Raw genomic sequence first — 23067 nt, forward strand, 5'->3', positions numbered from 1 at the left:
GTGTGCGCTGGGCGCCCAGTCGGGCCCCTCTTCCCAGGGGGCCTTTCGGTCCACTCGTGGCTGACGCGTGCAGCCACGTCCGACATAAGCGGGATGCTGCCAGGTTTAAAGATAAAGCAAGAAAACAGGATAAGAGGCTCGGATCTTTGTCTCGCGGACTGCTTCGGTGTATATTGATCTGGCAGCACTCTCGCGTTATGATATTGGCGCAGCAGCTGACCGGCCCCCGCCGACATTGTGGTTTGTGTGATCCGTGTGGATGACAGGGGGTTGGCTGTCTTCGATTGAGTACAGCAATACGATTGGTGAGTGCCTTCTAAGCATAAAGGGTTTGTGATTTTTGTGTATTAACTGTACCACGGCTTGATTAGGGTATCATAGATCACGGTACTAATATCGCATTATGAGTCGGTTCTGGCTTTGTTTCGCAGGTAGCGAATCGTTTCATGCTAGCTGCTTTGCCTCTGATTGCGAGGTCAAATAAGATCAGTGTTTCAAGAAACTGTGAATTTGGCAAGTGTTGGGTTGTCCGAAAATTTGCTATAATTTCTTCAGTTCTTTCAAGATGTCACTGTTTCATTATAACAATCTTCCCAAGTCAGCTATCTTCTAGGTTGCTCCAAACATGCCCCCCAAAAAGCAAAGTATGTCATCAGACTGCCTTCTGTTGTCTTCAGATGTTGTCCATCTATGACTGTTGGTGCCGCATTCTACTGACCAATGTGGTGCCACAGGTCTAGTTGCCAAAAAATCCATCCTTTGAGTCAGATGCTTCAACCAACATAAGTTACCTGAACCATGAACTGATGTACACCAAACTCAGGTCAAGCCAAATTTGGATGAATTTCCAAATATTCCCTGAAAATACCTTTATAAGCATCATAATGGTGTAAAGCATGGGCTCTCTGTCCTGAAATTGGTGGTAATGAGCCTCAAACTTCGGGGCACCCAAATTATTTGCTGCACACATACTGAAATTGCTGTGGTGCTGAGCTATGCTGGACATGCTCTGCTTATGTGTATTTTTTGCAGTGTTGAGTAGTATATATATATATATATATATCCACTATATATAATTTGTAGACAATGTTTTTCAAGAACATGTGATTCAATGGTAATTGAATGAGAAGGCCCCCAGCAATATCTGAAATTTTTATTTTTTGAAGAAGTCATCTTTAAAATTCAGCATAGTGGATGATGATTTCTTCTTAGATGTAGGTAGCTATTATCTACCAATCACAGTGGTAAGTGAATAGGGCTATATGGAATATGTTACCCAAGTAGAAGCACTAGGATGGAGTGGTGACAGGAGAAGATACCAAAGACAGCAATGTGAGACATGGAGGAATAGCATTGTGCTGTTTGATGAAAAAAGATTGCCATTTTATGACCGTCTTGGTATGTCTTGGATATTCAAGGTATTTTCTGTATTACTGTGCACCATGAAAGCCAACTGGTTTCGTTCCATCTGTGTTGAGCAACAAAAGTGCCATAGCTCTGTAAAGTTGTTCTTTGGCACAGGTTAAGACTGCACACAAAATGCATATCACCAAAACCCTAAAAGGGTCCAGAACTGTCATTTTTATAACAGAGCTAAATACACAGACTGTGGTCATACATATGACTGGAGTAGTTATCTGGCAACAGGATTGCTCATGGATGGCTAGGGTTTTGGAGTGCTACCCCACAAAATCCAGGATTGATCAAAAGAAAGAGATTTGATTCACTGCTGATCAAGGAAAATGACTATAGAAGGTGATAAGTTTTATTACCAATCTAGCACTTGTTGCTGGCCTTGTGCTGAAGGGTTTTGTTCATTTGCACTCCCAGTGCAGACATTGGATGCTGTGTGTGCTGTAGGTGACACTGCATAATAAGATTAAGACTAAATCACTGTAATCCTGTACACAATAATGAATGGACCTTTGGATTCTGGGCTTGGGCAGGGCTAAAAGACAGGAATGTTTCAGCGCATTTTGAACTTGGTATTTTGCCTTATTGTGTAGCACTTCTCCGAGCAGGCAGCAATGGAGAATAAAAGGGTGTGCTTTGCAGAACAATTTGGGTTTTCGTTTTGTTGCGGGGTGTGGCGGACCACTTAATGATTGCTGTTCTGACTGGCGGTTGACACCGGTCGTTGATAGCGCCCCAAGCCACAATGTTTTCGGCACACGTTGGGTTTTGTTTGGTAGCCCGACGACGCCTGGTAACCATCGACCGGCCCCATGTATCGATGCAAGAGCTGGCGCTCTCCCAATCCCAGTCTCAGAATACTCGTCATAATTCCCTGGTCAGCGTCTCGTAGCACTACGGAAGCCGTTGCTCCCAGTCCGATATTTATGCACACCGTGCTTCGACGCAGCCGGATGACGGCAGCCGTTCTTGCTACGCTGGCGTAGAATCTGCGAGTGGAGCGTGTGTGTGAGAGCGGCCCGCGCCGAACGCCGTCACATGTGGCCGCGTCAACGGGGCCTGTGGGGCGGCCGGTGAGAGACTGCGCCGTCTAGCAGTGCGTCAGCCGGCCGGCGCTCAGCGACAGGCTTGGGTGAGCTGCGGGACGCGTCGCCGCCGCAGGACGTGCGCCGTCCGAACCTGGGACCCCGTCTCTGCCACCGCGGTGGGCTTCCGGTCCGCGCGCTGGTACTGGCTAGGTGTAGGGTGCCAGGCAGGATTTGCGTGAACGGTGCGAAAGGACGCTTGCTGGTGGTTTGACGCAGAATTTTAGTTATGATCGTAAAGTTACGGGGAAAAATAGGGGTCGGTTCCATCATTTCATCGAAGCCAACATTTATCTACAGGAAGGAAACCTGCGAAAAGTGCGTGGTGTGTGGCAGGGCGTATGCAATATTTTCCATAACGGGCACAACTCAAAATTACCCGGGTACATTTTTAATTACCTGGTAGGCACCAAAGGTACGAAAAATGTGTCAGAATGGTTTACCAAATCCAGACATGCTTAATACACGTGTCTGAAAGGTAGGCAATCTTATATCCGTTTTATTGTAAGCCTGGTGCATGGACTGATGTGTGTGCTGTATATCCAAGGCGTGACATTTTCAATCCATGGTTCCAGGAAAACCCCCGCCAGGGACGCGGTTGGCCCATTTCCTGGTCATATTTTCTGACCCTCTCCTCTAGTGAAGGGAGACTCAGTTTTAAACTTAAAAGTTATCTTTGGGCGGCATAGTCCGTTCATATCTGTTGTTCGATGCGACTCTTCCTTCTCTCACTCGGGAATAGCTGACGTTAGTAGAAGCGACAGCATCATGGAAAACCGTCTTTGCACTTTCTTGTCAAGAATGAAAGTTGCAATGCTATTGAGCGCTTTTGGATTGGGCTGAACAGTCAATGAATTGGTGGAGGGATATTGCTGTGTCAGTAAATGCAAATCCAGGCAGCGTTGTTGTTTTTTTTTGGGGGGGGGGGGTTGTCAAAGTGTCATGCCAAGATGGGTGCAAGTGGAAGCTATTTATCGACTCGCTTAGCTGCTGCGGTCATTAGCGCTGCGTTTGCGAGAGGAAAGTGGCTTTGGTAAAAGTTCCGTCCAGGAAACTGTTTCTCGGAGACGTCAGCGGTGTTGGATTTGGCAAACTTCCTCCGCGCAAGTATTGAGCGTTTGCAACTGCCGCAGACAACATGCAATCGCAGCTAGACTGGAAGTAATCACGGACCGCTCTGGAGCAGCGGGAGGTGATGATATCCAGTGCAGCAGAGGCTGGTTCTGGCGTCGACGATCAGGGAGCGGTCGAAACAGTGCTGCAGTGCGACGTGCGCTGCTTGGGCGACACGTGAAGTTTGTATTCGTGACAGCGCAGAAGAAATCGATACAGCCCGGCCAGCTGGGCCGTTTTCCCGGTGTATGGGCGCGACGAACGACGAGGAGGCTTGTGGAGCGGAAAACACCGACGGATTGGTCTCGAAGGAGGTTTATCGCATTATTGCCTATATATCTGGTGATCAACGCGTGATTACGTCTACCTCGCCACTTCAGCTTCAGTTAAAGAAAAGTTTCGAGCAGCCAAACACTGAAAGCGTGATGCGGAGTCGTCGCCATGGCGGCGAATCTTCTGTAACGGTGCCTGCGGGCAACGGTGGGGCGCCCCAGATTACTCCTGCCGTCATGTCCCTTGTATCGGGCCGGGCCTCACCCACACATCTGCCCTGGCAGAGCCCCCCGCCCCGCTTCTGTTTAAACCCGTGTGCCCCACCACCCTATCTTCCTCCGTTTCCAGTCTTTTAGTAACCGCAGTCCACACTTGTATATCTGCCACTCGGCATCCCACAGGCACATCCGCTCCTCGCTCTACAACATATTCGGTACGCTTGGTACCTCCTGCCTTAGCCTTTCGTTACGCCCCGCTCCTCAGCGCCTGGCATTGGATTCGTTCCGCTGTCCAGGATCGCCTTCCCGACCACCAAGCCCGCTGCCGTTCCCTTCCCGTGGAGATGACCGACGCAACTCGGCCGGTCCACCGTGTGACTGGCTCGTCCCCTGCCTGCCGCCGTGTGCCTCACTCGCGGCCCGTCTCTGTCCGGCCCCCGTGCCTCGTACCGGCCCCGGCCATCGTCTGACGGGCGCCCCTGCCTGGCAGACACGATGAGGCTGGCCCTGGCAGTGCTGCTGCTGGTCGGCACCAGCTCGGCCCAGCTGCTGTTCTCTCTGCGGCGTCTGGGCGTGCCACTCCCGCTGGTCCACCAGCCGAGCCTGACGCTGGTGCACGCCACCCAGCCGGCCGACGCCGCCGCGCCTGACTTCAAACAACAAGTGGAGGAGCGCAACGCAGAGTGCTACCAGCAATGCAGCACAGAGTTCGTGAGTACCCCGCAGGCTGGGGATGACGGCACGGAGCGGAGGGCGAGTGCTTGCCATGGGATGTCGCAGCGGTGTGTTGTGTGTGCGTGTATCTGTGTGTCACCAATGATGGCCAGCAGCCGCGTTCCAATTAAGGCAAGCATTTAAAAGTGTGGTTCCCAGGTATTGTGGTACTGACGCTGGTACACGGCATGATACTGCGCGTGCGGCATACACGAGCTGATGAATTTAAATTAAGTTGTATTTGCCTCTCGATATGGCTTGACAACAGCTGCCAGGTTTCCTTGACACGACGTGCCAACATCGATTTGGCACGTAGTCACGCCACTGCAGCCAAGGTGATGCTGCCGACTTTCCTCACACTGCACGGCTTGCACGGGTCGCCGGCTTCCGCTTCTCCATTTTGTGGCGTGTGTGCCCGGCGGTCATGGTCGGAAAGTCGAAACGCGGAAACGTTTCACGCTGGCGGTCTTTGCCCGGTTCAGATAGCCGGACGTTTGGTCGCTGCCGCCGGGCTGTGGTGCTTGGAACGCCATGGCGTTCGATGTGTCGTTATCGCGTTATAATGGTGAAAACGCGACGGGGTCTGTTTGTCACGACATTGCCGGTGAACGTGATGACAAGGCGCTTCGTGCGAGCAGCGGGCGTGCTCAGTCGTATCGCTGATTGGTCAGGACTGGGGGCATACGAAGGACGTGGACGTCATTTACCTCGGCATTGCATATCACTTCTATTCCCGGTGCATGTCATGGGTCGGTTCGAAGCTAGCGACGGTCATGACTCGGGAAGTGTCCGGTCGATGTCGGCCGCGTCCGAGTTAGTCTGTGACACCGCGTCTGCTCCGCGGTCGCTCAGCCATCGTGCAGCCCTCGCGTGACCTTGCCATATTACTTTCTTGCATCCATCTGGTGCATGACGTTACTGGCAGATGCCTCCGTCACCCATGGACAGCACATTGTTCGATTTGACCTCTGCTGTCGAATACCGGGCTCGTCAAAGGAATGGCGCATGCATTTTGAAATGCCCGTATCTGCCAGGCGAGTTCAACTCGGCGATCGTTCGTGACTTCGCCGGCGCTCTGCCGGACTTGTCCGCTGGCAGTCGATGTCAGCGTGTGGCCTATTGGAATGTCCGGCAGGATTTACCAGGCACGACTGACGGCGGGTCGGGCCTCCTGTCATTGCGGCAGCGTGTCGAAGCGTGTCGAACCTGTCATTGTGACGGCGTGTCGAACGTCATGTCATTGAAACGGCGTGTCAAACCTCCTGTCATTGAAACGGCGTGTCGAACATGTCATTGTGGCGGCGTGTCGAACGTCATGTCATTGAAACGGCGTGTCAACCTCTTGTCATTGAAACGGCGTGTCGAACCTGTCATTGTGACGATGTGTCGAACCTCCTGTCATTGTGGCAGCGTGTCGAACCTCCTGTCATTCAAACGGCATGTCGAACCTGTCGTCATCGTGCCGGCATGTCCGACCGTCTGCGACTGTTTGGCACCGCCGGTCCGCTGGCTGGCACCTCTCTGGGGCGCGTGTTTGACGGTGTGTGACCCCGCGGTTGTCCCGGCAGGAGACGGCGGCCGGCTCGGCGGCCGCCTGCGAGCGAGGATGCCGTCTGTTCGCGCTGGCCGAGGCCACCGAGCCCAAACTGGCCGCCGGAGAGCACAGGGACAAGTGCACCAAAGGTGAGTCTCCAGCTCGTCAACACGGCTCGCCGACTTTACTGGCGTGTTCTGACGCTCCAATGTTTGGCTAGTGGGCGATATCGCTTGAACAAATAGCCCTGAAGTGTTAGCATAAATAGATCGCTGCTGGGATGTTGCCCTCGCCAACTTACGTACTGGTTCTGGTGACGAGGTCGGTACAGACGACATGTGCTGTTGCTAATTCTTGGTGGCCATCACGTGACATTGTCGCTCGTTGTCACTTATGACCAAAAGTTGTTCCTCTGCTGTGGATGGAGCGATGTTCCAAACTAACACGAAAAAGAAACCGCTGAAAAAGCGGCACGCACAAGCATCGGTCGTCGTGCCCTTCCGAAGTATGGTAACGTGCGGATAACCCTAAATTGAATCGTGCTTTCCTGTTCATGAAAGCGGTGCAGCGTGCATATGTTTCAATGGTATTGATTCTGACTGGCAGACTGTGAGACGGCCTACCCGATACTGGTGGAGCAGCACTCGTGCCAGAGCGGATGCCGCCACCAGCGTCCCAAAGAGCAGGTACGGCCAGCCCCACAGCCCCCGGAGAAGAGGCACCCCCCGCCGGCGGACACTCAGCACGTGTGCTACGTGCTCCGACGTAGTCACCTGCCAAACGAAGCCCACCAACAGCGGGCGTGGTCAGCCGCGCACGACAGCCGTCAGGACCAGGCTGGCAGACCGATGTGACCGGCCGAAGGATCGGGCTGGCGTGGAGAACGTGCACGGCTTCGTACAGAAGCGCGGTGGTAAAAGTGGCAGGCACGGTCGCGCGATGTAAGACAAACGATCGACAGGTGTTCACACGCAGCCGCTCACACGCGGACCCTCACTGAACCGTCGGAGGACACGAACAGATTCCGCTGCGCTGCGCTGTCGGGAAGGACCAGGTACCCTTGATGTTCTACCCCTGAACACTCCTTTCATTGCTTGAAGGAATGTTTACATAGGCATAAGTTCTATGCATACTCTTATGCCAGGGTACGACAGTATACTGATAGACGCTGTGTGTCACTGTGCAGCTGTTGCTGTTAATGACATGGTACATGCAGTCCGACAAAAGCAGGATAAGCCAAATTACTGCTCTGCGTGACTGTCAAGGGGCTCAAGTCTGAGCCGGGCAAGTGATGACCTTGGCAAGCTCCTATGGACCTATTGCTGGGTGAAGTCCTATGTTTCGCGAGGAACCAGACCCCGTGGTTTACCAGTGGCTACGTCAGACAATTTGTTTGAACTGTGTTTTTGATTTGTGCGTGGGTGTGGGTGTGGGTGTGGGTGTGGGTGTGGGTGTGGGTGTGGGTGTGGGTGTGGGTGTGGGTGTGGGTGTGGCTGTGGGTGTGGGTTTGTGTGTGTGTGTGTGTGTGTGGTGTGTGTGTGTGTGTGTGTGTGTGTGTGTGTGTGTGTGTGTGTGTGTGTGTGTGTGTGTGTGTGTGTGTGTGCGTGTGTGTGTGTCTGCGCGTGCGTGCGTGCGTGCGTGTCGCGTTTGCCTACGAATCAGCAAACCGAACACATGTTTTTGCCATGACCAGTATGACAGGTAAGATGATGTGGAAGTTGTTTATGGAATTCCCCAGATTTCTCAGTGCAAAATTCACAAGACGTGAGAAGACCTTCCGGTCGGTTGTACCTTAAAATGCTAACGGAAGCGTCTCTGCTTGTCCAAAATTTCATTTCAACATCAAACAGGCAGACATGTTTCCTGCTCCTGGTCCTGCTGGTTCTGGTCAATTTCAAGAGGACTGATTATCATCGCCGGTGGTGATGCCTATCGGTTCCCCTGACCGGTTCCCCTGACCGTGACTCTCCGCATGTCCAGGACGATAAGGACGCGCCGTTGGTGATGCCGATCTGTCCCCCCTGGCCGTGAGTCATCGGCTGTTCAAGACGGGGAGGACGCGCCGGTGGTGCTGCCTGTCGGTTTCCCCCTGGCCGTGACTCTCCGCATGTCCAGGACGATAAGGACGCGCCGATGGTAATGCCGAGCTGTCCCCCCTGACCGTGATGTCACCTGCTGTTCAAGACGGGGGGGACGCGCCGGGTGGTGATGCCAATCGGTCCCCCCTGACCGTGACTCATCGTCTGTCCAGGACGAGGAGGGCGCGCCGGTGGTGATGTCGGTGGTGCGCAAGTTCACGTACGACACGGACGACGGTCAGGAGGTACGCCGCTCGCAGTCGTCCGTGCTGGTGCACGACGGCGACAAGATGCGCGTCATCGAGGGCCCGGCCCAGGTCATCATCTCCAGACACGGTCAGTCGGTTCGCCGACGGACTCGCCGGCCGCCGGACGTACGTGCCGACGCGTCCTGGCACGCCGACGTTAGACACGGTCACGTTCCGTCCAGGCGCGGCTGGAGCGTGCTCCCCGTTCCTCTCCTCTGCAGAAGACGTGGCCACCGATCAGCGGGCACCGCCTCCAGGCTTCCAAACGCGGCTCATTTTAAAGGCACGAACGCGAGGGCACCAAGTGCGCGTGACTATGCGGAGATTTCGGCGCAAGCTGCTTGGATTTCTCACATTCGGAGAGATGAGCGAACCTTTGGTTGCGCGACACACGCCATCTCTCGCATTTTGATTAACCCACACGGCTTAACAGAAACTTGCGCACTACCTAACGCATTACTGGATCCCATCGGCCATGAGCATCAGTCGCTGCGACGTACGTGATCAGGCTCCCAGCTGGGTGAGTGGACACTGGGACGACCTTCCCAGCCATTGCCATGTCCGCTCCTGTCCGTTGCTAGTTGACGTGAACCCGTCGCCGGCCTGAGCATCAGGGTCACGTGCCCGTTGCCACCCGATAGCTCGGCTGGCGCGCCCTGCGACGTTCCTGGCTGCAGCTGAGGCGGCTCGTGACTGGAGCGCCTCGACCACGTGCAGGCGGTCTGGGGAATTCCCCACGTTCACCGGCGGTGCGCGCTGTCATGCTCGCTTGTGTGGCGTCTTGTGCAAAAGAACGCCCGCCATCGGCACTTGGGTCGCCAGCATCGTATTTTGCCGTTCACAGCTTTGTTTTTGTAGACGAAGCTGATCAGGGTCGTAAGGTCATCCCCGGTTTTGTGAAACATGTATTCAGGGTGCATCTAGGTCAAGCGCGTGTCACGAGATCTATCTTTAGTACGAAAGCTGGCGAACAGAGATGACGGATTCATGGATGGATACAGCACGTTCTCCACACAGCGCTTTGAGTAACGCAGACGTATTCTCTCGTTTGTCACCGGGCGTACGTCGTGCCTCCGCATCTCAAGTGGCTGTCTGGTCGGCAGGCGAGGGCGGTGACTCGCCCAGCCCGTTCCCGCGCGCCCTGGACGACATGGTGCAGCGGATGCGCGAGACAATGCAGCGCATGATGCTGCGCATGCGCGGCGCGGAGGAGCCGGAGCTGGATCACCAGGCCGCCGAGAACCGCCAGGCGGTGCGCGTCGAGGGTACGTGTCGTTCGGGAGCCGGGCCAGGGCGAGCCGGGCCAGGGCGAGCCTTAGTGCGCGCTTCCGGTGGAGCGCCCCGGAAAACGTCGCTGGAGTTGAATTCACCATCTGTGCCGACTGATCACTCGGAGACTCGGAGATCACCCAGAGACTGCACTGAGACCTGTCGAACCGCATATTGAGGTTACCTGGCCCGGGCTGCGGGGCCGATGTTCCGCTGTGACATGCAGTTGTGTATTCGCCTATCACTAAGTTTGGTTCATACCGCATGAGACCCAGCCAGTCGAATCGGCTCGCCCGGACCCCGCTCCAAACAGGCGCCGAGCTGCCGCGGCTTGCACTGCGGAGTCGGCGCACGGCAGAACTGAACACTCGTGTTAAGGACGCAGACGGCGCTTCTGGTGTCCGTGCCCTTCATGCGAGGATGGCAGAATCCGGCGTTAATTTTCTGGCATTGGGTAACCAGCCTGCATCCTCCAGCCAAGCCGTGCCCTGCCACCGCCTCAGTTGTTTCCCGGGGTCTGCGTCACCTCTCTTCCGGCCCCCGGCTGAACCTTGTCGTCGTGCTCGCTCGTGACGTGCCGCGCCGCCGGCCACCTGGCGTAACGGGGCCCGTGCGCGCCGGCAGTGTCACCGGGCCTGCGTGCGGCCGCCCAGCGGCTGGCGTCGCGTCTGGCGCTGCACGCCCCACTACGTGATGCTGGCCGTGCTGCTGCTGGGCACGGCGCTGGTGCTGTACACCTGCTACTGCCTGGTGTGCGTGGTGCGCCGCCGCCGCCGCCGCCAGCAGGACGCCCTCATCCAGGTACGGCCGCGCCCAGCTGGGCCGCGACACACCGCTCAGGAGTGCCGAGTGGGGGAAAATGATGGAACTGGGCTCTTGCGCCAGGATTGCTTCGACGCTTTCAAGGCGAAACTTTAGCTGTTGCTGTTGTTTGTGCTGTTTAGCTGTACATGACTTAACGTTACGTGGGTCTTCTTGAATTAGTGCATACACCAGACGACTTGGTAGGTTATCATGGGGGGGGGGGGGGTCAAGCTCGCGTATAAGGGAAAACTCGGAGGCATTTCCTACCTGGCGCTTATCTGGTACAAGTCGAGGCAGCGGGGGCAAATCGGCAGACGGCAACGGCCGGCCAATGGAGGTAGTTGTGTGATGCGGCAAGGCATAGAGAGGCTTATTATCACGAAACATGAACGCCACCAGCCTCTGTGGCAGTAGGAGGCATTGTCCGTGGAGAGAGAACAAAGTGATCGTGCCGCTGTTGTGACCGTAGCTCGCTGTTACCAGCACGAGGAGATCGCCGAGGACCTGCCTCCCAAGTACTCCTTGGTGGGCGAGCACGCGGAGGATGCCAAGTCCGCCAATGTCAAGGACCTGCCGCCGGCCTACAATGCCATTGTGGCCGACGGCGAGTTGCCTCCCAAGCTGGACGTGTAGACGTCTTTCGCTGGCAGCGTAGTGGACCGACATCTAGCGGTTGTGAACGGCACCAACAGTTACTAGTCCTCTGGAGGTTCTGAGGACAGCACTTTAGCGTTGGAAGTGTGTTACGTCACCCTCCCCACTTGCTTAGTCAAATTTTGCTGTGCTCTGATGGCGATGCTTTAAATTAGCAGGTGCTGCTTTGTGATCAATAAGAAACGGTACAGGTGAACAGTGTATGGGGTTGTGCATACGGGCTATATCTGGTGTGTTGTGGAGTTGTGAGCATTCCACCAAATAGTGGTCGGTATTTTTATATGTTGAGCCCATGATCTTTGCAGCCTTTGAGTTCGTTCGTTCGATGTGGTTAAACACAGACCTCGTGGATTAGTTGTCTTTAAGTGCATTCTTTGATTGCCGGTACACAAAGTTTCGGTGTTTGCTGGTGATCGGCAAGCTGGCTTGATTTCGAAAATAAACGAAATTTTTGAGTGACACAGTCCTTTATCTCGCAGCTGTGGTCATCAGCCCTGACTTTAAGAAAGTCAACCGATTGGCGAACATTGGCACTGAAGATCAGCGCAACAAGATCTGGTTGGAGCAGTGTGACAGCAGGCCACATGACACTCGATCTCATCACAAATATGTATCGCATGCTTTAATTCAAAGCCCACAGCGGGCGTGCGAGATGCACGAGCTACAGTCGCGTCCAGAATTACCTTCAGGGTACATATGGTGGTAATGCTAGGTCAGTTATACCAGCCATGCGTCTTCTATCTGCCAGCTGAATGCGAATGTGAACAGCATCGGATGGCAATCGCGGATAGGGGAGGGGGGGAGAGGTGAAATGTTGGTGTCGCAAAGCCGTCAGATCGGGCGCCGGCTATAGACAGGAGGCGTTTATGTGGACAGTCCGTAAGGTACCTTTAGCTATTCCTGCCCATCGTTACGTTATAAAGGTGATGAGCGATATTGTCAAATGCTCATGGACATACAGGGCTGTGTCACTTTCAATCCTTTGGGGCCCCGGCTTCCCCCCCCCCCCCCCTCATGCGTACTTGAGTCCCCGCAATGCCCTCAGCCCGCGAAATACAGCGAGTGCTTTAGTTACTGGTACATGAGGTCCTAAACGCACCACTAGTTATATCACCATCATATACCATCATTATCACCATCACATCGGCTTCAAACCAGAAGTCACTTAATGTCAAAGCTATTCTGGAGGTTGCCAAATATGTTCATTTATTTATAGTTTGACATTTGAGTCATTTGACAACATTTGAGTCAAACACGAGTGTGGCTGTAATGGAGCATCCAAACTTGCATATGTTCACTAGTCAGCTGGGAACGGTTTGCGTCCACGTTACGCCATGAACGGCCCAAAGCGTATAAATCGAGCTAAACCGTAAGCATGTTACCGGCTTCAGTGTCTGGTAAAAGGGGGGTTTCAGCGATTCGAGCCTCATAATGACATGATTTAAACTGGGGGAGAGAGATCCCACATGGTCAAAGCCCCATCCATGCTCGCAATCAAACCACGGCTCAGACTGCAGTTCAGTTCAGGGGCTCCAGCGTGGCGTACGTGAGAGGTAATACATAGCCTGGATGGTAAGGGCGGGATGCGACTATCTGCGACGTAAACGACCTTGTAGACCTGGGTGACCGTGTCCACGGCAAACGAGCATGGACGGTGCGTCGTGCAACGTTCCGCTCCTCCCTGAAAAGGTTGCGGCGTTGCCTGGAGTGCTTACCCACTCATCAAGTTGGACCTTCATGAGGCCGGTACCGAACCATTTAGTTCCGCGATGGTCGAATTAGAAAACACACTGCGCGGAACTAGGAAGAGAACAAATGATAGCAGAATGTAGCAAATGTATTTTAACACACATTCGAACATATAACGTCAGCAAAATGTGCACCTACGCTGACATTTCAAGGCGATTTCACAGTTCATCATTTATCACAAACACAAAAACAACGCTTAAACTCCAGAAACAGTGTGCTAGTACCTGCAAGCACACACAGCTACATCTTCACGATGGCAGTGTAACGCCCACATCTTGATCTGTTTCCAGACCGACCTCCTCGTACAGATCTTTTTTCTTCTTCGGATAGCCCTCCATGATGGCGTCGACGATGTCGTTGGTAATGCGTTTCCGCTTCCTCCACTCCCCGAGCGACTTCCGGTGTTGGTCTTGCACCCGCCGTCTGTCATCAGCTGTCACGTTACCGGACGATTTTTTCAACTGACTTAACTTCTCAGTCTTCTCGCGGATGTCGTCCTCGCACTGAAATATTAAGCGAGGTTCAAACGGAGGACCGGACAATGCTGATAGTTTGTTCGTCAACCGTGTCGTCTTGACTGGTCAGACTAACAGGCTTCGTAAGAGTTCCGCCCAAAATGGGACGATGACATGGTGCTTGCCAAACAAGATGAATTATCTAGCGGTCAAACAAAGCTTGCAAGAAGTCCTCTGTACAGCGTGACGTTCACAGCTAACACATCCTGATGTGCACTGGTTCAACTGAAAGGGCTGTTCTAAAATTTAAATTGCACTGGTTCAACTGAAAGGGCTGTTCTAACATTTAAATTGCATCACACACAAATAGCAGTCACGCAACTTTGCACAGCTTGTCAACCCAACATCCAGATCAGACAAAACGTTTCAGCTACCTCCACTAGTGCCTGCTTGGCCTGTGCTGACGTAAGGCTGCTGGCTAGAGCTTTCAGCTTGCCCTCAGCTTCCCGCAATGCTAGTCCTTCTCCAGTTAGCTCTGAAGTCAGCTGTGCAATTCTGTAGAGAAGAAATAAAATAAACAGTCTGTGTAAAACAAAACCACTATTTCCCCACGCCACGCATCTATGTATATAGATAACGACTAACCCGGACAAGTGGTGTATGATTCCCCCCCCCCAAAACAAAAATATTGGGGGGTGCTCTACCCGTACCTATTTCGATATTTTTGTCAATATTTCTATGCATCATTAAGATCATTGTATTACTGGTAAAACCTAACATTTCTGGAGGATCCAGCACCCAAAAGTTATAAAGTAACGCCGCTGACAAACGGCTACAGCACTCACCCTAACCAATGTGTGAGCAAATGGAGCCTACGATCGAACAATCCGTGCACATAGCCTGCCAAAGAAAACAGTCGTTTTCACCATGGCTCTCGAGACTAATTATCTTAAGTTACATGTGTCCACAAATCTCCAAGACTTACATCATGCACTCCAAGGACCACCATTATCGGTAGTCCGGAATGTCACGTACAAGTGAGAGCTCCAAAATGCATTTCATGACCCGATCCTTTATGACACTTGCCTTGCGTCCATGCTTCGCAATTCAGATTCTTCCACCTTGGGATGCAACTCCTGATTTACAACATATACCTTCTGTTTTCCATACACTTTTTCCAGCACTTTCCTTTCCTGGAAGGACAAAGAAATCAGCCAACAGCAACACTCATTGCATATAATAGTTTTGAAAGCCAATGTTCCGAGTCAATGTTGTTTACATTTACATTTAAAAGCCAATGTTGTTTCCAAACAAATGTAACCAATGTTCCTCAAACATCAGCACTAGATGTGCTGTAGAAGCATTCAACTATCAGCAAGCACTGATAGACAAGCATGGAAGGCTCATCTGTTGTTTATATATACTATTTTTCATGTACAAACAGAAACATGTGCATAACCTGTTGACATTACAGGGATTGTGCTATGCCTTGGATATGGCCAAAGCAAAAGCAAAACAATGATGAATACAGCAAACCTTGAGCTTTTTACATGAGCCAGGTAACTCAAGCCATGAACACCCTCAATGATGACGGCTTTCTCACCGGTGTTAAGAAAAATACCAGAAAACTTACCTCAACTAATGTGTCTAAACTTTTTTGAATAGCAGTTTTCCCATATTCCTTGTGAAGATTCATGTGAATATCTGTGACACTGTAAGGGCGGTTTTGGTCAAACAAATACTTAAAAATTCCAGATGTTGTCTTGTCTGACATTGTGCTGGATGGTGATCCTTTGCATATACAACCTGCAGCAAAAAATGACATAGGTCTGCCAGGTTGTGGATGCTACCAACAGATAAGACTTGAAAATGTTGACGTTCTACAAAAACTTCAACGACATGGAAGGGTGAGGTAGGTTACACCCGAACAACACAGCTGTTAAGCACATGGAGACATTGTGACATTAATAGACATAAAAACAACAAGACATTATGTCTGCACAAGGCTGACATAGGAAGACCTCTAATCTATCATTTCAATTTTGGACAACACATGAACCATTTTAAAATGTCAGTTTTAGCACATCCATCAAACATGCAGGGCCCGATGCAAAGGTAGTCTAAGGGTGATTTACGCAGAAAAATAACTAGCCGTGCCTTCCAAATACATCAAAACCATGTTCCTCACCAAATGGGGCCAACTGTCTTCTCGAAGTCTGCAAGGCAGCTAGAGCTCCCTAATCCAATATGAAGCCTTATCTCCCGGTTTGTATATCTCATGTCCACCACCTGTCCTGTACCCACAAATCATGAGCTCTGAACGTCTCACACACGGCACGCGTGCGGGGAATAGACAACTCTAACCCAGCAGCACCTATCGGTCAGTGCCCCCCCCCCCCCCTTCCCCCGACTTGGGCTGAGTCCCCGGTATTCTTCAAGTACTTCACCTTTTTTAGAAGAAGAAAAATCTCCACCGCGAGCGTTTTACGCGCAGTGCGGCACGGGCTCAACCAGCTCGCGTTAGCAGGATTGCCCGACTTTGAAATCATACAATCCAAACGACATCTTTAGCACCAAAAATAAAGAGCAGGCAATTAACATTATACATTACGTCGTTTCGACCACTGCTATTCACAATGCTCGCATGATTGCCTATCATCTTCAAGAAATAACCATCTGATAATATAATAATTTCGGCAACAAACAGGTCATATGATTTTTAACACGCAGACAGCCGACGATTTATAGCATGTACTAAAAGGGCAACGTAAGCACCAAATTACGTACATTCGCGCAATTAAGAAAAGTATCCCAGTTCTTCACATTCGTGTCTCGAATTGATATTTCCAAACAGACAGCACAGAGAAAAACCCAACAATGTCGGCGGAACTGAAGCATTTCCAGCAGTCTTAAAAAACGGACCAAGCCACGGGAACCAAACACCGAAGCCAAGCCAACGTTTTCGGTACGGTACATTGACGTCTATTAGCGCAGTGCATCTCATACACGAGTCCGGATAATGTGATTCACACCTATTAGGACCAAACACATCGTGACGACATTGTCGCTTAAACTACAACACTTGGATTCAATTAATATGACTACTCCGTTTGCCGTGACATGCTGCCATCATGTCGTGCAGAGGGACTATCGTAGTACCCTCTTAAAGTAGTGCACCTCCTGTGCAATTCCAACGAGCAAGGCTTGAAATCGCTTTGACATCCAGAGACATACTCTGCCGAGATAATATGCCAACAGCCACCCTAAGGAAACGGATCAAGCCTCGGGAAACTAAGACTGAAGCAAGGCCAGCGTTTTCGGTACGGTACATATACGTCTGTTAGCGTAGTGCACCTCACACACGAGTCCGGATAATGCGATTCACACCCTTAGAACTGAACACGTCGTGCTGACAATGTCGATGGAACTGCAAGACTTCGGTCCGATGAATACGACTCATGCATTGCCGTGAGATGCTGCAATCATGTCGTGCAGAGGGGCTGTCGTAGCACCCTCTTAAAGTAGTGCACCTCTTGTACAATTCCAACGAGCAAGGCTTGAAATCGCTCTGACATCCAGAGACATACTCTGCCGAGATATTATGCCAACAGCCACCCTAAGGAAACGGATCAAGCCCCGGGAAACGAAGACTGAAGCAAGGCCAGCGTTTCGGTACGGTACATATACGCCTATTAGCGTAGTGCACCTTACACACGAGTCCGGATCATGCGATTCACACTTATTGGGACCAAACACATCTTGCTGACGATGTCGGTGGATACGCCAGACCACGGTCCGATGAATAAGACTCATGCATTGCCGTCAGATGTTGCCATCATTGGCGGACGGACTGCAGTAGCACCCTCTTCAAGTAGTACACCTCTGGTATAATTCCAATTGGCGGGACCTAAAAACCGCTCTGACATCCAAAGACATACTCTACCGAGATAATATGCCAATAAAAATCCTAAGGATACGGACCAAGCCTTGGAACCGAAGACTGAAGCTAGGCCAGCTTTTTCGGTACGGCGCATATGCGTCTATTAGCGCAGTGCACCTCATGCACGAGTCCGGATCAGGCGATTCACACTTATGGAAATTAAACACATCGTGCTGACAATGACGGTGGAACTGCGAGACTTCGGTCCGATGAATAAGACTGATGCATTGCCGTGAGATGCTGCCATCATGTGCGGACAGGCTGTAGTAGCACCCTCTTAAAGTAGTACACCTCTTGTATAATTCCGATTGGCGGGACCTAAAAACCACTCTGATAGGCAAAGACACACCCCGCCGAGATAACATCCCGACACGAACCCTGAGGAACAAAGCCAAGCCCCGGGAACCGAGGACCGAAACAAAGGCAACGGTTTAGGTACGGTACATATGCGTTTAGTCGTGCGGTGCACCTGAAACAAGAGCCCTTACAACGCGATTCACACTAAGTAGAAATAAACACATTGTGCCGACAATGTCGGTTGAGCTGCAATGGTTTGATTCAATGAATAAGACTCATGCACTGTCGTGGGATGTCACCATCATGTGCGGACAGACTGTAGTAGCACCTTCTTAAAGTAGTGCGCCTCTTGCATAATTCGTTGACGAGACCTAAAAACGGCTTTGTCATCCAAAGACACACTGTACCGAAATAACGTGTCAACAGCAATTCTAAGGGAACGGACCAAGCCCCGGAAACCGAAAACTGAAGCGAGGCCAACGTTTTCGGTACGGTACATATATATTTATAAGCGCAGCGTACCTTACACCATCGTCAGCAAGATGTGTTTAGTCCTAATAAGTGTGAATCGCATGATCCGGACTCGTGTGTGAGGTGCACTACGCTAACAGACGTATATGTACCGTACCGAAAACGCTGACCTTGCTTCAGTCTTCGTTTCCCGGGGCTTGGTCCGTTTGCTTAGCGTGGCTGCTGGCATATTATCTCGGCAGAGTACGTCTTTGGATGTCAGAGTGGTTTCTAGGTCTCGCCAATTGGAATTATACAAGAGGTGTACTACTTGAAGAGGGTGCTACTGCAGTCCGTCCGCCAATGATGGCAACATCTGACGGCAATGCATGAGTCTTATTCATCGGACCGAAGTCTTGCATATCCACCGACATCATCAGCAAGATATGTTTGGTCCTAATAAGTGTGAATCGCATGATCCGGACTCGTGTATGAGGTGCACTACGCTAACAGACGTATATGTACCGTACCGAAAACGCTGGCCTTGCTTCAGTCTTCGTTTCCCGGGGCTTGGCCCGTTTTCTTAGGGTGGCTGTTGGCATATCATCTCGGCAGAGAATGTCTCTGGATGTCAGAGCGATTTCAGGCCTTGCTCACTGGAATTGTACAAGAGGTGCACTACTTTAAGAGGGTGCTACGACAGTCCCTCTGCACGACATGATGGCGGCATCTCACGGCAATGCATGAGTCTTATTCATCGGACCGACGTCTTGCATTTCCATCGACATTGTCAGCACGACGCGTTTAGTTCTAATAAGTGTGAATCGCATTATCCGGACTCGTGTGTGAGGTGCACTATGCTAACAGACGTATATGTACCGTACCGAAAACGCTGGCCTTGCTTCAGTCTTCATTTCCCGAGGCTTGGTCCGTTTGCTTAGGGTGGCTGTTGGCATATTATCTCGGCAGAGTACGTCTTTGGATGTCAGAGCGGTTTCTAGGTCTCGCCAATTGGAATTATACAAGAGGTGTACTACTTGAAGAGGGTGCTACTGCAGTCCGTCCGCCAATGATGGCAACATCTGACGGCAATGCATGAGTCTTATTCATCGGACCGAAGTCTTGCATATCCACCGACATCGTCAGCAAGATGTGTTTAGTCCTAATAAGTGTGAATCGCATGATCCGGACTCGTGTGTGAGGTGCACTACGCTAACAGACGTATATGCACCGTACCGAAAACGTTAGCCTTGCTTCAGACTTCGCTTCCCGGGGCTTGGTCCGTTTTCTTGGGGTGGCTGTTGGCATATTGTCTCGGCAGAGTACGTCTTTGGATGTCAGAGCGGTTTCTAGGTCTCGCCAACTGGAATCATACAAGAGGTGTACTACTTGAAGAGTGTGCTACTGCAGTCCGTCCGCCAATGACGGCAACATCTGACAATAATGCATGAGTCTTATTCATCGGACCAAAGTCTTTCATATCCACCGACATCGTCAGCAAGATGTGTTTAGTCCTAATAAGTGTGAATCGCATGATCCGGACTCGCGTGAGGTGCACTACGCTAACAGACGTATATGTACCGTACCGAAGACGCTGGCCTTGCTTCAGTCGTTTCCTGGGGCTTGGGCCGTTTGCTTAGCGTGGCTGTTGGCATATTATCTCGGCAGAGAACGTCTTTGGATGTCAGAGTGGTTTCTAGGTCTCGCCAATTGGAATTATACAAGAGGTGTACTATTTGAAGGGGGTGCTACTGCAGTCCGTCCGCCAATGATGGCAACATCTGACGGCAATGCATGAGTCTTATTCATCGGACCGTGGTCTGGCATACCCACCGACATCGTCAGCAAGATGTGTTTGGTCCTAATAAGTGTGAATCGCATGATCCGGACTCGTGTATAAGGTGCACTACGCTAATAGACGTATATGTACCGTACCGAAAACGCTGGCCTTGCTTCAGTCCTCGTTTCCCGGGGCGTGATCCGTTTCCTTAGGGTGGCTGTTGGCATAATATCTCGGCAGAGTATGTCTCTTGATGTCGGAGCGATTTCAAGCCTTGCTCGTTGGAATTGTGCAAGAGGTGCACTACTTTAAGAGGGTGCTACGACAGTCCCTCTGCACGACATGATTGCAGCATCTCACGGCAATGCATGAGTCTTATTCATCGGACCGAAGTCTTGCAGTTCCATCGACATTGTCAGCACGACGTGTTCAGTTCTAAAGGTGTGAATTGCATTATCCGGACTCGTGTGTGAGGTGCACTACGCTAACAGACGTATATGTACCGTACCGAAAACGCTGGCCTTGCTTCAGTCTTCGTTTCCCGAGGCTTGATCCTTTTCCTTAGGATGGCTGTTGGCATATTATCTCGGCAGAGTATGTCTCTGGATGCCAAAGCGATTTCAAGCCTTGCTCGTTGGAATTGTACAGGAGGTGCACTACGTTAAGAGGGTACTACGATAGTCCCTCTGCACGACATGATGGCAGCATGTCACGGCAAACGGAGTAGTCATATTAATTGAATCCAAGTGTTGTAGTTTAAGCGACAATGTCGTCACGATGTGTTTGGTCCCAATAAGTGTGAATCACATTATCCGGACTCGTGTATGAGATGCACTGCGCTAATAGACGTCAATGTACCGTACCGAAAACGTTGGCTTGGCTTCGGTGTTTGGTTCCCGTGGCTTGGTCCGTTTTTTAAGACTGCTGGAAATACTTCAGTTCCGCCGACATTGTTGGGTTTTTCTCTGTGCTGTCTGTTTGGAAACATCATTTCGAGACACGAATGTGAAGAACTGGGATGCTTTTCTTGATTGCTCGAAGGTACGTAATTTGGTGCTTATATTGCCCTTTTAGTACATGCTATAAATCGTCGGCTGTCTGCGTGTTAAAAATCATATGACCTGTTCGTGGCCGAAATTATTATATTATCAGATGGTTATTTCTTGAAGATGATAGGCAATCATGCGAGCATTGTGAGTAGCAGTGGTCGAAACGACGTAGTGAATGATGTTAATTGCCTGCTCATTACTTTTGGTGCTAAAGATGTCGTTTGGATTGTATGATTTCAAAGTCGGGTAATCCTGCTAACGCGAGCTGGTTGAGCCCGTGCCGCACTGCGCGTAAAACGCTCGCGGTGGAGATTTTTCTTCTTCTAAAAAAGGTGAAGTACTTGAAGAAAACCGAGTCCCCGGGCTGAGTCTTCCCCACCTTGGGGAAGACTCAGCCCGATGCGTGGAAAACTTCGCCTTAGCGTATTTTGGTTGCAGGAAGCTTATTTTCCCTGTTCGGGCTCCCTCCCGACTCGCATTGCAAAACTACGTTCTGAATGATACCTATATTCCCTGCATTATCAATGCCAGTACACGCCAACCCCCTGTCCCCACACTATTACCTCACGCGCAACACCGCGCGCCGACACCCCTACGCTCGCGCGACGCGTCCTCAAGCCCCACGGAGAAATAACGCGCGCTCATAGGCTGCCAAATTTTTTTTCTACCGCTGCTTACTACTACCAAATCCCTTCGGTAGTTTGCCTTCACGCTCACAGTAGAAAATATGTGCGTTTGGGCCATTTGAGGTCAAAACCTACAGCACAGGCGGAGGGGGGAGCACAGGGGGTACGTACTCACGCTAGGTTCCGAGGGACCTGAAAGGTCCGTCGGTGCCTGGCATTAAGGGCCCGAAAAGCCAGCCGGAGGTCTCATTCAGGGGCCCCGGCCCGGCACGTGCTCTCCTTAGGTTCTGAGGGGCCCGAAAGGTTCGTCGGAACGTAGAATAAAGGACCCGAAATGCCAGCCGGATGTCTCATGCAGGGGCCCCGGTCCGTAGGGCTGAGCACTCCAATGCCAGCCAGAGGGCCCTGCGCTCTGATCGGGGGTCCACTGAAGAGATAAGGGCCTATATTTCGGTCAGACACGACTGGGAGCACACAGTCGGCCCCGTGGTGGTATGGGCCTAAGTGCCCATTTACCTGGCAGGGAAGAAGCCGGAACCAGCGTTTTACATTGTTTGGGGCCCCGCATCGCCTAATGGGCACCCTGTGCTGTCAAGGGGCCCCGAGTCGGTCAGAGACAGCGTTGGAGGAGGCCCAAAGAGCCTAGCGGGCCCCAAGAGCCTAGAGAGCCTAGAGGGTCCGACGATCAAGGGCCCGATTTGAGGGTCTAAGGGCATAAAGGGCTGGTCGGAGTCTTATTCGGGGGCCCGACCTGCGAACACGGACCCTCAAGTAACGGTAGGAGGGCCTTTTGCACCGATCGGGGAAACTTGAGTCGATATGGGCCTATCTGCTGGTCAGGTACCACCGCTCCACAAAGTCGGCTCCGTGTCGGCATGGGCCTGAGGACCCACTTCTCAACCATCTATAAGGCCGAGGCCAGTGACTTACACTGGTCGGGGCCTTGTATCTATCAGGGGCCTACAACGTCTAATAGAGGGCCCTGTGCTCGCAATGGCCCCGAGCCGACCAAGGGAAGTGTGCAATGAAGCCCGAAGAGGGTCCCGGGCGGCCCACCGGAACCGACGGTCAAAGGCCCGCTTGAAGGGCATAACGACCCGAAGAACTGACTATAGGTCACCTAAAGAATCGCGGCCCGTAGGGTCACGGCCTGAAATATCAGCCAGGGGTCCTCTTGCACTGTTTGAGGAACCCCTGAGACAATGCAGGTGTTTAAGTTGGTCAGAGACCACGAACACCGGACAGTCGGCTCCATCTCCTTCTGAGTCCTTGAGACCCATTTCCCAAGCAGAAACGATGCCCGGGTCCGTGATTTGCA

The 23067-nt window shown here is 51.8% G+C and overlaps 1 protein-coding gene across 4 annotated transcripts; it reads right to left on the reverse strand.

The window, feature by feature from the left end:
* Positions 1 to 13274: 13274 nt before the first annotated feature.
* LOC119112964 (homologous-pairing protein 2 homolog) lies at positions 13275 to 21743 on the reverse strand. 4 transcript variants are annotated; one of them, XM_037237266.1, is made up of 6 exons: positions 21628 to 21659; positions 15796 to 15901; positions 15241 to 15413; positions 14694 to 14800; positions 14042 to 14162; positions 13275 to 13655 (listed from the first exon to the last, which is right to left on the reverse strand). In XM_037237266.1, exons 3-6 carry the CDS (start codon positions 15379 to 15381, stop codon positions 13401 to 13403), a joined length of 624 nt encoding a protein of 207 aa, XP_037093161.1. In that variant the 5' UTR covers positions 15382 to 15413; positions 15796 to 15901; positions 21628 to 21659; the 3' UTR covers positions 13275 to 13400. The 4 variants fall into 4 exon arrangements, with proteins under 4 accessions (XP_037093161.1, XP_037093160.1, XP_037093163.1 ...); XM_037237265.1 differs by lacking the exons at positions 15796 to 15901; positions 21628 to 21659 and adding an exon at positions 21687 to 21743; XM_037237268.1 differs by lacking the exons at positions 15796 to 15901; positions 21628 to 21659 and adding an exon at positions 21692 to 21710 and having other exon boundaries at positions 15241 to 15319.
* Between the last annotated feature and the right edge of the window lie 1324 nt (positions 21744 to 23067).

This window comes from Pollicipes pollicipes, unplaced genomic scaffold, assembly GCF_011947565.3.
Source record: "Pollicipes pollicipes isolate AB1234 unplaced genomic scaffold, Ppol_2.1 Scaffold_7261;HRSCAF=8764_pilon_pilon_pilon, whole genome shotgun sequence".
Classification (NCBI taxonomy): domain Eukaryota; kingdom Metazoa; phylum Arthropoda; class Thecostraca; order Pollicipedomorpha; family Pollicipedidae; genus Pollicipes; species Pollicipes pollicipes.